This window comes from Suricata suricatta, chromosome 5 (genome assembly GCF_006229205.1).
Source record: "Suricata suricatta isolate VVHF042 chromosome 5, meerkat_22Aug2017_6uvM2_HiC, whole genome shotgun sequence".
NCBI lineage: Eukaryota > Metazoa > Chordata > Mammalia > Carnivora > Herpestidae > Suricata > Suricata suricatta.
In genome coordinates, this window is record NC_043704.1 from 111,181,529 (window position 1) to 111,197,141 (window position 15,613).

A 15,613-nucleotide genomic window follows, 5' to 3' on the forward strand; every position below is an offset into this window, starting at 1 on the left:
ATTTAACTAATTACAGCAGACCCAGGGTAGGAATTGTAACATTCAAGCCTATCCAAATCTCCTCTTTGTTGGTCTTTACTGGGGAGTTCTAGAAAATAATCCTGTGTTTAAACCTTTTTCTAAATCCCTTGTAAATGAGTAAGTGAGAATGTATTCCTCTGAAGGATTTTGGTGATTTTTGAGGTTTAAAAGAAAAAGGGATTTAATTTTTGAAATTACATTTGCAGACTATCACTGATGACATTTCTTCTATCTTTGTTTTATCTTTAGTTTTCCCAGATTTGCTCAAAGTGATCCCCTTGAGCATCCATGTCAACGTCGTTCTCTTCTCCACGATCCTGGTTGTTTTAACCATGGTGGGAACAGCCTTCTTCATGTATAATGCTTTTGGGAAGCCCTTTGAAACCCTTCATGGCCCACTAGGGTTATATCTTTTGAGCTTCATTTCAGGTGGGTACAAAATTCTACTTCAGAAGACAAATGTGCTTGCCAGTGTGTCAAAAGACAGCTCTACCTAAATGTAAAGTTATAGTACATACAGGTGATGTCCTCTGTAGTGTTATATATGACCACAAAAGTAGAGAAAAATACAATTATCCAATGACAGGAAATTTGAGATACACATTATGATACTCTGTATGAATAAATGATGATGACATTCCATTATATTTTGAAGATGTGATCAAAAGGATACATGCTTACATGCTTGAATCAAAAAGTTAAGTGCATAAAACAGTATAAAGAGTTTATGAATATATATATAGATTTATATAAGTATAGATATTGTACATATACTCTCTCTTGCCTCCATATAGATATACACAGAGAGAGAGGGAAAGAGAGAGAGAGACCGTTATATTTGCAGTGGTGACCTCTGAGCAGGGAAATTATGTGTGATTTTTCACTTTTTCGCGTGCTATTTAATGTTTCCAAATATTCAGTAGTGTGTTTTTATTTATTCATAATCAGAAAAATACGGGCACCTGGGTGTCAGTTGGTTAAGCATCTCGATCTCAGTTCAGGTCTTGCTCTTAGGTCATAATCAGAAAAATAAATAAAAATCATGCAAAAAAAGTGAAGGGCCAGTGTTCTGCCCACATGAATTGTAACATTCAAGCCTATCAGTACTTTGTGTAGCCTAATGATTTGTGCATCTGGGAAAAAAATAAACTCTAAACTCAGCCATCAGTTCATCAATAAACATGTCCTACTCAGTAACCAAGGCTGATGGAAAAGAATACGAACTCCCGGTAGTGCCTGAGGGTGCTTAGGATACAGTTACAAGAAGAGAAAGATGAGAAAATAAAAAATGTATACATAACTCATATGTAGCCTTTCATCTATAGGACGCCTCTCATTTCACCTCACTTCAGACTTGCAAAAAGACTTAGTACTTTGTCATAATCCCAGGAAGCATCCAGAGTTCTGTTAATGATTCCATAGAGAGATGAGAGAGGTTACATACAACTCACACCCACAAAGAGTGGATTGAAAATTCCTGTTAGAGGGGTGCCTGGGTGGCTCAGTTGGTTCAGCATCTGACTCTTGATTTTGGCTCAGGTCACGATTTCATGGTTTGTGAGTTCGAGCCCCACGTTGGTCTCTGTGCTGACAGTGCAGAGCCTGCTTAAGATTCTGTTTCCCTCTCTTTCTACTCGTGTTCTCTCTCTCTCTCTCTCTCAAAAATAAATAAACATTAAAAAGAAAGAAAATCCCCATTAGACTGTTTCCTTCTCCTCCACCTTCGACTGCCACCAGGGCCCAGGCCCTTCTTTGGACATTACTCCATTCCCCCAGCACAAGTCAACCCCAGCCACACACTTGCAAAGCTCCCGTTCTCTAAAGCAGAGCTTTGTGGTAAACAGGGACTTACTCACCTTGCAACACACTCCAGCCTCCTTCCATTAGTACTTGAGCACACTTCTCGGAGTCTTACCTCATCCACATCTTGGTAATTAAATAATTCACTTAACCAAAGCAGTTCTCTCTCTTGTGGGGGTTCTGCTAAGATTTTCCCCATGTCTTTCACAAGCAGATAGCACAGGTCTAAATTGTGCAGAAACAGTGACCCTATGAGGTCAGGGTCAAAGTCTTTCTCATCTTGGTATCTCCAGCAAGGGCATCTGGCTTGAGGCTCTGCGCAGAGTAAACATTTCAATACATGTTTGTAGGAGGTGTTAGCTGGAGCACTTAGTACAGGTGAGAGAAATCAGAATCCAGATGGATGGGATTAGCAGAGCAGGCCCGCAGAGGCAGAGGAAAAGGGCCGGAGAGAGATGGGATGAGGTAGGTAAAGGAAAGCTGAGGGCCTCGAGATCAGGGCAGAGGAGCCAGAACACAGGTACAGAGTGTGGACAGACAGAGTGATTTAATCTCACAGGTAGGTCCAGGTGAGAAGTGGATGCTGGCATTACCTCCCTGCTCCCCCAACATAACAAACTGAACTGGTAGACTTGGGTGACGTGCTATTTTGGCAAAGGCCATTAAATCAATCAGAGGCTAGCCTGGAAACAGAACACGCACTGTTTTCCCAGAGGGAATAAATGTTTAGCAGTGGTTCTTAAAGTGGGGTCCCCAGACCGGAGGCTTTGCCTCACCTGGGAGGGAACGTGATTGAAAAGCAAATTCTCAGGGCCTACATCAGACCTGCTCCTGCATCAGAAACTCCGGAGGGGGAGGGGTGTGCCCAGCATTGAGTTCAACAAGCCTTTCAGGTGATTCAGATGCAAGCTCTTGAGGACCAGGTGGTCAGGACTGATTGAACAGGTGCTAGAGGACTGGCCGCACGGGAAGAAGACCCTGAGGTAACTGCAAGACGGTGCTCTCAGAAAGCAGCTGCCCTTCCCAGGGCTTAATGTCTGAAGGAACAGTCTGCAGTTACCAGAACCTGGAGGCTTGAGAGAGGCCGGGGCGCTTGGTCTCAGACCTTTGAGGAGATGACAATGTCACATGACACCTGCAGCAGCTCTGGAAGGGTAGAGGGGCCTGGGAAGTCCCCAAGTGCTCCGTCCCACTTGTGTCCCCTCCCCACAGCTGTCTATTGACAAAGCATAACAGAAAGCAGCTGACAAGGCAGACTAGAGACGGAGGAGTCTTGACCCAGCATCACAAAGCAGAGAAAAAAACCGAGCTGGTTCGAAGCCGAGATACAACAGCTTATTAACTGGCACAGCCATCTCGCACTCTAGCCTCTGAATGAAATTCAGAAGAGCAGCCCATTTGGAAGACAAATTATTTGACAGTTCTAACAGACGACCAAACTAACGGTATTTGAAAAGCAAGATGACTCAGAGAATGCAGAATTTAATCCAAGTCCCAGATCTTATCTCGGCCCTTGGCCAAGTCTAATGCGAAGAAAACCTGAGCACAGAAATATATGCGGGAACACACAGACCCTGCGCTTACATTATATCTTAAAATTTATCTTTGAACTTGTTGCAAAAGCAGGCCCTCAATAAAGATTTGTGGATGAGGGAAGGAAGAGATGGGGAGAAAGGAAAAGAAGGAACTAGCTCCTGATCTGTCTCACAGAAGGTAAAGGACTAGTGTTTGCACATCGTCTGCTTTTCAAAAGCCCCAAATCCTTATGTTTAAATAACGAAAATTTCAATCACTTTTTAAAAACTGTGCGTGACAACAAAACATCTGTTGGGGTCAAATGGACTGATGGTTTGTGACCTTTGGGGGTAAACTGATCACTCTTGAATCACAGCCTCCCTCATTCAGCTTCAATATACATATAGTAGCCAGAAACCCCTGGAGTTTTGGAAATGTGTATCTGAAGTTGTAACATCCATGGAGATCCCAGCTCTAAACCCTCATCGTGGAAGGATGGGGGTTAACCGTCTTTTCGCAAACATGGTAACTATGAGCCAACAGATAAACACACAAAGGGGACAACTGCATTAGGAAGTCATTTTGTTCCTGCGTGAGTCACACTCCATTAAAAGCCCCTCTACTGGCTGGCAGTGGGGGGTGTGGGGAGGGGCAGCTCTTTTCCACTGAGTCTCCCCACCGTTTCTCTGCCCAGGTGGCCCTCCTCACAACAGAGAAAAATCCTTCCTCCTTGGACCTCCTTTCTTTTCTTCTCTTACTCACCCCTGCGCTCCCCAAGTTTCCCCCTTTCCTTGAACTGATATTGTTAGGATCTGTCTACTCCCTTGCTGGACAGGCACCCAAGGACGGAGGCATGAAGATGGGGGAGAAGGAAAGGGAAGAGGTCTTCCTTCCACACTGCCGGATAGCAGTGCTATGGGCCTCTCCTGTGTCCCAGGGCACGTGCCAGAACCTGGAGACAGAGAAGGAAAGGGAATAAACCTTTGGATTAGGCCACCAAAGGTTTCAGGCCCCAGAGCTTGCTTGTGCTATGGCCTGATAGCCTGTTGCCCTCCCAGACCAGATGCTCCTTCTCCTATTTACGGCTTCCAGTTTGGTTCATCATATTCCTCAGGCCTCTTCATGTAGCGTCTCTGTCCACCATCAGTGTTCATGAAGCATAGGCAACTCCGTTCATTTGCTCTTTCTCATCCTGTCAGTTATAAACTAGATTTGAGAAATCATTCCCCAAGTTAGGATTTTAGTAATACCTTTATGGCCCTCCCTTAGTTCATTTCGGGCAGTGATTCTCTTTTTGGACTATACATTAAAATCACTTGGAAAACTTCCTAAAAATGCTGATGCCAGGCCCCATGCTACACTAATTAAATTGGGGTCTCTCGGGTTAGGCCTGGGTACAGGTGTTTTTTTTAAGCTCTCTCAGGTAATTCTAATGTGTGACCAGTGTTGAGAACCACTGATTTAGGTGCACATATTTGCCTGATTCAACAAATGCTGAGAAGTGCCCACAATGTGCTGGTCATTACAATAGGCGTTGGTGATGCCACAACCAATCAGGGACACACAGTCTTGCATACAGTCTAGTAGGAGAGTCAAACAAAAGCATACATAAGCAACTAGAGATGACAATCATTCCCATATGGGTGGTAGACGTGCTACTGTAATAGAGAATGGAAAGAAAGAGGGGATGAGGCTTTGATGCACTGGTCAGCAAGTAGTTCTAAGGATACAAAGGAGCTGAGGACCCTCAGAGACTTTCCCAAGGAGTGGAGAAAGCATACACAAAGACTCTAAGGAAAGAGGCCAGCTTGCTGTGGGAACTGAAAGAAGGCCCAGGTGGCTAGGGGTAAGTAATGAGAGGAGAAAAGAATAACAACACCAAAATTATTAACAAGACTTGTTGATGCCAGTTAATGCCAGACCTCAAAAACCACCCGTGGTAAATCTTTTAGAATTGATTCTAATTGCACTGAGAAACTTGTCAAAGATCTTAAGAAGATATCAGATAGCTGATTTACTTTTAAAAATGTCTAGTGAAAGACTAGGCTATATTGGCCTTGGACGTGGAGAGAGATGAATGGATTCTAAAAACGTTTTGAAAGTAGATCCAAAAGCAAAGCCTTTCACTGGTGCCTTAAGCAAGTAGACCAGGGTGGCATTAACCAAGACAGATAAGACAAGGGGAGGAACAGACTTAGAGTTTAGGGCAAGAAAGAAGTGGAAGGAGGAGCCTAACACTAGAAGACAATGTTCTATTTGGGGCTTGCCAAGTGTGAGACCCTAGGAGGTATGTGAGCAAAGACGGCAAGTAGCCAGTGGGATATATGAGTCTGGAGCTCAGAGAAGAGGTCTAGACAAAAGAAATAAATTTAGGAGTTGTCAGGATATAGATATTATTTAAAGCAATGGAAATGGATGAGATCATCTGGGGAGAGAATGGAGATAGAGAAAAATTGGCCTAGGATCAATCCCCGAAGAACACTGTCAGTTCATTTTTGGGTGGAGGAGGAGGAGCTGGCAAATGACACTGACTAGGTGTGTCCAGGGGGAAGCAGGAAAACCAGGAGGTGATGATGTCCTTCAGGCTATAAGACAGGAGTGTTTCAAGAGTACTGCTGAACAGTGAGCTTTGTGAAAGCATAAATGGAAGAGTAAACACCAGGGGAAGGCAGAATGGGGAAAACAGGATGGAAAACACTTCCCTCCAGGTTTCTAATACAGTGGGGGAGAGAGCGATGTACACAAATTAGGGAGGTAGAGGAAGAGACAGAGCCAAAGAAGCAGCACTTAGGCACAGAAGCAACTGGACTCACAGTTTCACACTGGAGCAAGGATATATGAGTGTCTGCCTTTCTATATTGCATTCTACAAGTTTCCCAGTTGATGGTAGAGTCCCAGATCTGCAAGGAGAAGAGAGAAGGCCAGGTCAAAGACTTGCCATGGATCAATCATAGAACATTCTAGATAGTTCAGTGAATACTCTTTGACGGTGACATGAAAGGTATCAGCTCGGGCCTTTTGGAGGTGGTGAAAACCTCCAAAATGTGGACTTACTGCAAATTGTATTTATTACACACAGAATCATGTTAGGAGTTCTACCAAGCAAGGCAAACAAATACAATGACTGCCTTCCTTTAAAAAGGGGATGTTCCTGATACAGGCCTAATTAATTATGATAATTACAACTATGGCATGGACCATAAATAAGCACAGTCACACATGAAACACACAGACAGGAAAATAAAGAGCAGCACAAAAATAGAAGAAGGCCTGCACGGTATATCAGTTTCAGTACTCGTGATATCCTGGCCTCAGGAATATGTCTAGGATATATCATTCTGCACCTGTGGTCAGAAACTATCTGGGTCTTGTTCCCACTTCAATCCTTGTGGAGGAGCTATTATCCAACGTCTGAGGAGATGAGGGATGTCCGGGCATCAAAGCTGCTGAGCCCGAGGAAGGACGGGATTAGTGGTAGGAAAAGTCAGCTATGACAATATTCTACCAATTTCTCAGCACGGATTTTAGGAAGGAGGCCACAGAAGGAAGGAAGTAGTATTAGCCAGCCTGTGATGGCAAAGGACCAGGGATTCTGTTCTGATGTGCCAGTGGCAGCAGGGCAGTGACAGGATTGTGCTCTAGGTTACTCATGTCGAGGGTGCTGGAAAAGGACTGCTCAACTCACTGTGCCCTGTATCCAGCCATGACCTTGTGCAAGGAGATGCTCAATCTTGTTCTATTACAATTGCAAATAGACTCCCAGCCTATGCAGGATGTGCATGTGTGTTTTCCTTTCTGTTTGTTTTAGGGTCAAATCGCAAGTGCTTGCTATGACCTCTAAAGCACCACTTGATGTGCCCACCCCAGGACCCTCCAGCCCCTGCCGCCACACACGGCTCACCTCTAACTCCTCTCTGCATGACTCTCTGCCTCTCTCTGCCCAAACCACCTGGGTCCTCTGCATATGCTGTTCCCTCATCCCAAAATGCTCTTCCCCTCACTTATCTACTTTCTCATTCCTTGACTTCCTTCAAGAGGCACTAAAACATCATCTTCTCCCTGAGGCCTCCCTGGCCACCCTCTTCCCTGCTTTATTTTATTCCCCTTAGGGCATATCACACTCTGATAAGCGACAGAACACCCTCACTTATCTTGTTATTGTCTCTTCTCCACTGTCTCCACTGCTGACAGCTCTGTGAAGACTGATTTCTGTCGCCTCATCCAGAGCTACATCCCGCAGTGCCCAGAATGCTGCAGCAGGCACCCAATAAATATTTGTTGAATAAATGAATATAGCAGAAGGAGCTCTATGTATTTTCTGAGACAAAGGATATTCTCCTTTTCTGAAAGTCAATTCAAATTAGAGAAAGATTGGGGTGCCTGGATGGTTCAGTTGGTTAAGCATCCAGCTTCGGTTCAGGTCATGATCTCACGGTTCATGGGTTCAAGCCCCGTGTAGGGCTCTGTGCTGACAGCTCAGAGCCTGGAACCTGCTTCAGATTCTGTATCTCCCTCTCTCTCTGACCCTCCCCTGCTCATTCTGTCTCTCTCTGTCTCTCAAAAATAAATAGAAAACATTTAAAAAATGAAAAAAAAATTAGAGAAAGATTGTGTTTTTAGATCATTTCTTCTTTGCACAAATCACTGTTCTCACTCACATGACATTTACGAAATTTAAGTTAGATGTGGGCTCTCTAACTCTCCAGTACAGAAGGTGAAGAGAAAAAGCTGAACGTAACTGGTGGTGTTCCTTTATCCGCACCTACTCTTTGGAAACATGACCAAATTTCTACCCATCCAAACCTCAAAATCTACTCTTAGGTATTAACTTGCTTTACTTGTCCCTCTGTCCCTTTTCTAGATGGCAGTCATTGGTCTCTACAGCAGGGCAAAGCCAGAACCGCTTTCATTTGTGGAAGAAATTGTTGCTGGAGACCTCACCTTTGATAACTGGCTCTCTACTGAGATTGCATAATTTCACGGAAAATTAGTAACTACACCTGCAAAGCAATGGCTTTCCCACCTCCCATTTATCATCTTCCAAGACTCCTTAAAGAAGGAAATTATCAATTTATCATTCTGTAGAGGAAATGGAAGGCCTCTAATATTTGTCATCTGTAAGAGAGTTTAAAGATGACATGCTAGCTTTCTGGAAATGTTGGCCATTACTTTAAATGGAATTGAAATTCTAATTTATTATTTCCCAAAATACTATCTTCATGATAATAGGAGATTATATCAGAGCTTTTTTTCACCTTGGAGGACACATTTCTTCTGAAGCCCATGGTACCCTGGACTCCCACAGATCCCGGCAGGCTGTTCCCATCCCTCAAGGCACAGTCACCCTCAGGATCAGCCAGGGACGAAGACGCAGGCTTCTTGTTGGCTGTGACCTTTGTTTCCTTTATTCTAAGGACTGGAGGAGAGAGGCATCCAGTCCTGCAGTCCCGGACAGCTGCCAGAGGACAGTCCTGAGTGTGCAGTGTCTAGCACATTACAAATGTTTGTTAATTGACTGGTAATTCATTGTGTGACAGCTCTATAACTCAGTTCTCCTTTTCAGTCGGGGATTAACTCAGTAATCAGTCATTAAAGGGGGAAAAATATTACGGTACCAGCCAGATGGCAGGGCAATCAAACACATAAAGGAAAATGGCTGGTGTTTGAGTAAGACACATGACAGCAAAACCTGGGTCCTGTGCCTGGTTATGTTCCAAATTCTAGCTGGAGCAAGTCTTGGCAGGCTTTCCGACATCTAGTGGACTCTAACCTTTCTTATGAGCGGGAACGGTGTTGATCAGACAGAGAAACACGTGAGGCCTCTGTCCAAATGACCCCAGCTGAGTTTGGACTCCTAGTGTACGTGGATATAACTGGGAAAAGGAAGAAGGAAGCATGCAGGCCTGATCCTAACATTTGTGAGGCCTGGAGCAAGACTATTAGTGAAAGTCACATACCATATGTCTAAACATGTAAGAGTCATAAGCTAATAAGCTCTTCAGTGAGACATATTCTATCCTTCTGCCTTAACAAACATCTCTCCATAAGGGCCCGGAATGCCAGATTCAGATTTAGAATTCCAGACCTGAGTGTGGTAACAGAGAAGAGCTGGCCCCTGTCTGTCCACTTCCTTCCTCTTGCTTGGTTCTATCTACACTGTAAAGGGCCCCAAGTAGACACTCTACTGTGTATTAGAGCTCTGACTATGTCTTCAAAATTGCTGTTTCTTGGCAGTCTTCAGGCCTCAGGGCTGGGCAACGCGAGCCATAAAGTGCCCTTAGGGGGACTGATCCAAGGGAAATAGATATCCATGTAGCCCTGGAAATGCACTCAGGGCTATTTGGGAAGGGAATTCCCAGGTCCCAGGAGTACAAGCTAGAATGTGGGCCAGGGACTCAAGATGGGCTCATTCCATTGACCCTCATCACAAGGTGAGGAATCGTCTTTCTAGAAGAAAGAGAGAAGCACCCTCTAAATGTGCGACCCATGGCAGGACCCCCCTGGCTGAGGACTAAGGGCCATGTTGGAAAAGTGCTAAGCCCTATTCACCCCCATCCCTTACACACTTCTCCCCATGTGCCTGGCGTCCAGACCACAAAGAGAAGCTACATTTCATGTGTATTTTTTGGTCCACAAGTCATAGTTATCCTTGGTCCCACACCTCTTTTAGAGCCATGGCCTGAGAGAAGCAAAGATATTCTAATATCACAGTGAGTTGTTTCCCTTCACATCTCTTCACAGTCACAGGGTTGCCAGAAATGCAAGCGAGGCTATTGTGTTCCAACTCTGAAATGACAAAGCTGACCTTCATGGTCAACTCCAGAATCCAGAACAGAATCTCGGAGCATCCTCTCAACTACTGGACCGTGCTCTCTGTTCTGGGAGCTTGCGCATTGGGATGATTAGCTGTGGCGAAAGGCTGCGAGTCATAAGAAACCCAAGCAACCTTTACTTCAGGAATTTGAAATGCAGTCTCACTATGATGCTGTCTCCTTAACAAAGTAGTACCTTTAAAATATTTAACAACTCGAAAGGGAAACCTAGCTTGAATTTGCCTTTCAAGCACTAAGGAAATACAGTGTTGCACTTCTGTCTGAAATTCACCCTCTCCTCAGACAAAGAAGGTTCTTCTGGCAAAAGCAATGGCATTTTCCCCACGATTTTCAAATAAAAGATAGAGAGAAAACAGCATTGCAGGCTTTTTGTTGGATCTAACAAGAAAGGAATAATACGATTTTGCCAGGGGAGAGCTCTGGTTTAAGCTCAGAATACAAAAATAGGCTGACAAATTTTACAAAGGAATGTTCTCAGCTACTGCTCTGAGACTGGTGAGAAGTGAAGTTTCAAGAAAACTGTCTCCTTTGATTATTTGAGGATATATTATGATGATGCTCGGGCAGATGGGGCAGTCCTGTGTGAAGTTATAAAATGAAAGAAATGGGACATTTCCTTCCCTGCTCACCTCACCCTTCACCTCTTACCACCACACGATTCCATCTCTATCTCTATCCCAACGCAAACCGACCTTTGGAAAAGAATGGGGGCCATCTTCTGCACTAGAGCCCCTCACGTCCAGACTGCTGTCCCACACCGGTCCAGCCTCCCTTTGCTCAGACAACTTTTCCTACGGCTCCTTCCAAGGAACCTACCATGATGCAGCCCACGCTCTCAGTAATAGCTACCTGTACCTCCCTTGCTATTACACTCACTGCAATCCGTTTATAATTGTTTTATCTGTGCTCCCTGCCCGATTCTATTCTCTGTTAGAGCAGAAACCATATGTATTTTCTTTAATGTTTAAATATCCACCATTATCCCTGTGCTTGGCACAGAACAAAATGGAATAAATGAATGAGTGAATTAATGAATGGGAACTTAAGCCACTATACTGCTGCTCCCAGGGTATCTGAATAAACTATAACTGAAGAGCAAAAAGCACTTATGCCTCCTAAAGGAGTGATAAACCTAATGGGAGGGTATTTGGAGGAACAAGACCCTGTCATACACTCTTTTGGGTGGCCTGTCTGATACAGTCAGGGGTTTTCTGGTGTGTGGTTGGGGGTAATGGGTTATGGTGAGGACTTGCAAGATGAAAAGAATACATAAAAAGCAGAGGAACAGCTACTGATTAGTAAGCATTTATGTGTGTCAGTTCTAATGACAAGTGCTAATCGCGCATCTTCTCCATTATTCACATTTTGGAGATGAGAAAATTGAGCCTTGGAGATTAACATGGCCTAATTTCACAGAGTAAGTGGAGGAAGCAGGGTCTGATTCCAAATCGGTTTGACCTAAGTTAGAAGACCATCTCAGCAAGTCTCCTATTAACCAGACCCCCACAGTGGTGGTCTGGGACACAACACCAGCTATGGAGGCCCTTAGCATCCTTGCTCTCCATGTGCTCGTAGTCTTGCCACCTGCTTCTGCCTTCTGTGCTCCCCAGCCCTCTGGGCACCTGCTATTCTCCATCTTCAGGGAGAGGGCCTATCACAGCTTCCAGGCACCACTCATGGGGTGCCACCTGTCCTGCAGGGACATCACCCCACACCACAGCTGCACCATTAAGGTTAGATCAGGCTACCAATGAGGGGTCCACGGGGGAAAATAACAATAGTGGATTAAGCAAAGTATATATTTATTTCTCTTTCACATAAAAACCTAGAGTTTAAAGTCAAGGGTTGGCTTGGTAGCTCCAAGTGCCTGGAATCCACACTCCTCCTTTCTCATTTTTCTATAGTACATGGCTTCCATTTCTGAGGCCACCTGGTCCAAAATGTCTGCTGGAGCTCCAGCCACTGCATCCATAGTTCAGCTACAGGAAGGAGGAAGGGGAGAAAGGAAGGGCAGCTCTCTGAGACATGCATGCTTCAAGGTAACTTCCATGCCCTCACCCAGCCCCCCGGAACCATATAGTGAGCTTTGATTCAAGGCAACCACACACCCAGGTAAAAGTCCCGAGTTTTGTTAGAACAAGAACAGATACCGTCTACCTCAATGCCTTATCTATGGCTCCCTTTGCTCAGGGACTCCTCTGGGCAGCCATGGCCAGGTGGGAGCTGGAGGAGAGGGGAGCCCTTCTGAAGAAAGGTCATGGAACCCTTCTGAAGGAAGCCCTGAGCCCTTTCATGAGGCGGCTGCGTGACTGGAATTTTTCCTGCATGGTCTGCGAAGTACAGAGAAACCTGTTCTCTTAATGTCACATCACAGCAGGGGCTGCTTTGTAGCCAGATTCCACCATTGTGCTTTTAAGGTGCCCATCAGCCACTCAGCCCACTCATCACACAGAGAAGAACATCTCCCAATCACCATGACATCAGCTAGATTGTACCCTCCCCATCTCCACCAAGTCTTCTTCACTCACAGACATAACTCGGGCCCCCCCACCATCAGTAGGAGAACCAGGCTCATGATTACAAATTTGAAATGCTCTATTTTGGCAGGAGGATGCACATGGAGGTGATGGTAAAGGCTTTCTTGAGTTTGCACACTGACCCTCTTCCCTGTCGCTTACACTCAGGAAGTATTTGTGACAATACACTGTTTGTTCCTTCTGTTGCAGGCTCCTGTGGCTGTCTTGTCATGATCCTGTTTGCCTCTGAAGTGAAAATCCACCACCTCTCAGAAAAAATTGCAAATTATAAAGAAGGAACTTATGCCTACAAAACGCAAAGTGAAAAATACACCACTTCGTTCTGGGTTGTTTTCATTTGCTTTTTCAGTCATTTTTTGAATGGGCTCCTAATACGACTTGCTGGATTTCAATTTCCCTTTGCAAAATCTAAAGCCACGGAGACGACTAATGTTGCTGCAGATCTAATGTACTGAAAGGCAGCTATTTCTGTGATCTTCCAAGTAAGGGGGTAGGCTTGTTCGGGTCACTTGGAAATGGTTCATTATGCCCATCCTTTTAGATGTACAAACTGAAGCACCGAAGCCCTCCGTGGCAATGTTTACCAATGATGTACTAAGGCTGGAAAGGAAGGGGAGCAGAAGGAAGGTTTTGGAAGGTTGTTTTACCTGATGGGAACTGAGTACTTAAAGCTGTCAACTAGAATGGACAAACTGTTATGCTATCTACATATCAAAGTGTAAAATGCCTGCCTGCTCCATCAGGAAGGGATGAAAAGGCATGGAGAGTATGTTTTAATACAACAAAAACTATTTCTGATACATCCACACATTTGTTGCCAGAGATATCAGGAAACAGAGTTGGAACTGCTTTCCTAAAATGATAGTGCATTTAGTGAGCATTGATAAAAAGTACCAGCACATGTCTTTTTTTATAAGTTTGTCTAAAGCACAGTCTTATTATCCATGCCTGTTGGTCAAAATTTACAAACCTCTAAATGGTAAAAAATAATAAAAGGGAAACACAGTATTTTAAACAGACATAATTGCAGGGACCACTGAGGAATCATGAAAAATGATTCTTCTTAGAAAATTTAATGCAAAATGACTCACTGGGGCTGTTGTTTCTAACTTTAGTGTCTTTAAGCACTAATTCCCACTTATGAAAATTACATTACATTCTGGGATTCTGATGGTATCACTACATCTTGGTTTTTGGTCTGGCTGTCACAAGCATGACCCTAAGTCCATTTTCTTTTCCCTGAATTGCCCATGACATTGACCTGTAGCTGACCAAAGACCACACGTGAGCCCAGAACGGACCCTTCCTTTGTCCCCGCTCTGCTGCCCTAATGAAGGCACTCAGGGAGAAACAGAGAATGACAGACAACGTGGCACCAGGCTCCTCGCCACCACTGCTGGGTACTTAGCCTCCATACGGGGGGTTCTGAAATTGCTCACTTAAAAAAAAAAACAAACTTTTTTCCTTTTGGAACAATTTGAACTTTGGGGACTTTTTCCCCATTTGAAACAAATGACTGCTTATATCCTGGTAAGTAACTTGCTCTGATGGTGGTCTGTGGCCAACAGGCTGATGTCAGAGCACACCTTTACTTTCCAGATGTCTGTCCCTATAGGAAATACACCTGGAGAATTTCTAGAAGACCACAAGTCAGTCTAGTGATGAAAGGGATGCTTATTTTAGCACGGGCCAGTGGAGCCCAACGCTGGAAGTCTTCATGCAATAGTTAAACACAGAAGCCTCAGTAGCTGGGAGGGAACAGGAAGGCCCAAGGACCTTCCCCGCAGCGGGTAATTGGCCTAAGATTCCGGAAGGCCAGACCCCCACATTCTCATTTGACCTCTCTCTCTTCTCAGAGGTTTGAAAAATTTCTAACACCAAGCTTTCTTCAGGAAACAAGTCCCTGGTTGTTCTCTCTTCTGTAAAAAGCGAAAACTCAGAGCAGCGGCTGAAAATCTAATGAGAACCTTAATAGGCAGACTGACAATGGTCCCTGGATGGGAAGTCGAGGCAGAGCTGCTGGTCCCTGCAAATTGTGCCACACACAAAAATAAAACAAGAAACAATCTTGGCCCTCAGAAGAGTGCCCTTAGGTTGTGTCCCTTTCTTCTCTCAGATGAAATGTGTGGTCTCAGTGGCCTGTGACCTTAGAAGAGGGATCTGGTCAGGACTCCTTTTGTGGCTCTCTCTATGGGGATCAAAGTCGCCCAAGAGTGACACTCATAATGCTGTGACCGACCTCCCTCCCCAGGTGACTGGCAGCATCTGCACATTCTCTCGGGGATGCAGGGCCCCCTGCTGGCCCTGGGGCTGCAAACACAGCTTCACGGTCTGCTGGTTGGTTTCCTTTCCACTTGTCTGCAGCCGCCCTCAGCAGCTTGAATATCCATGCTCATCACACCGGGGCTGGGGGGAAGAATGGTGAGGAGCTATGAAAGCTGTTTCAAGTCGTTCGGGATACACCCTGCAGTGAACATGCAAGACATGCTCACTGCCATAGGAGGAAGCTTCAGGACTAAACAGGTGCAGACCGGGAGGGCTACAAGGAGGAGGAGTGCACCTCACCTCTGCACTTTACAGTCCACAAAGGTGTTTGGTCTCAGGGCTCCATCTGCTCCTTCACAAGTCACTTCACAAGCATTCAGGGGCTGATCAGTCTGGCTGGTGGCTCACAGATTACACAATCTTAAGGCAATTCCTCTCCTCTCCCTCTGCCCGTGTTAGGGAGAGCCTGGCTGGGGGGGTGGGGGAGGGAGAGGGTGGCTGGCCCCCCCCCAGCTCTGGTGGAGGGAGGATAGTATCAGGGTGCCCTGGCAGTATCAGGTTCCCCAGCTTCAAGGGAAGCATGACTTGCCATTTGAATGGATATGGATCAGGACTATTTACTGATGGAAACCTGAATGAGAA

The 15,613-nt window shown here is 45.1% G+C and overlaps 1 protein-coding gene across 2 annotated transcripts in view; it reads left to right on the plus strand.

Moving 5' to 3' along the window:
- The window catches only part of CLRN1 (clarin 1), a 38,162-nt gene extending 25,001 nt beyond the window's left edge, over positions 1-13,161 (plus strand). Inside the window, exons 2-5 of one of the 2 annotated variants that reach the window (XM_029940799.1) lie at positions 271-450; positions 995-997; positions 11,780-11,818; positions 12,896-13,161. In XM_029940799.1, coding sequence (XP_029796659.1) covers positions 271-450; positions 995-997; positions 11,780-11,818; positions 12,896-13,161 — 488 coding nt within the window. The remainder of the gene's footprint in view (positions 1-270; positions 451-994; positions 998-11,779; positions 11,819-12,895) is intronic. The other variant, XM_029940800.1, reaches the window with a different exon arrangement.
- The last annotated feature ends 2,452 nt before the right edge of the window (positions 13,162-15,613 follow it).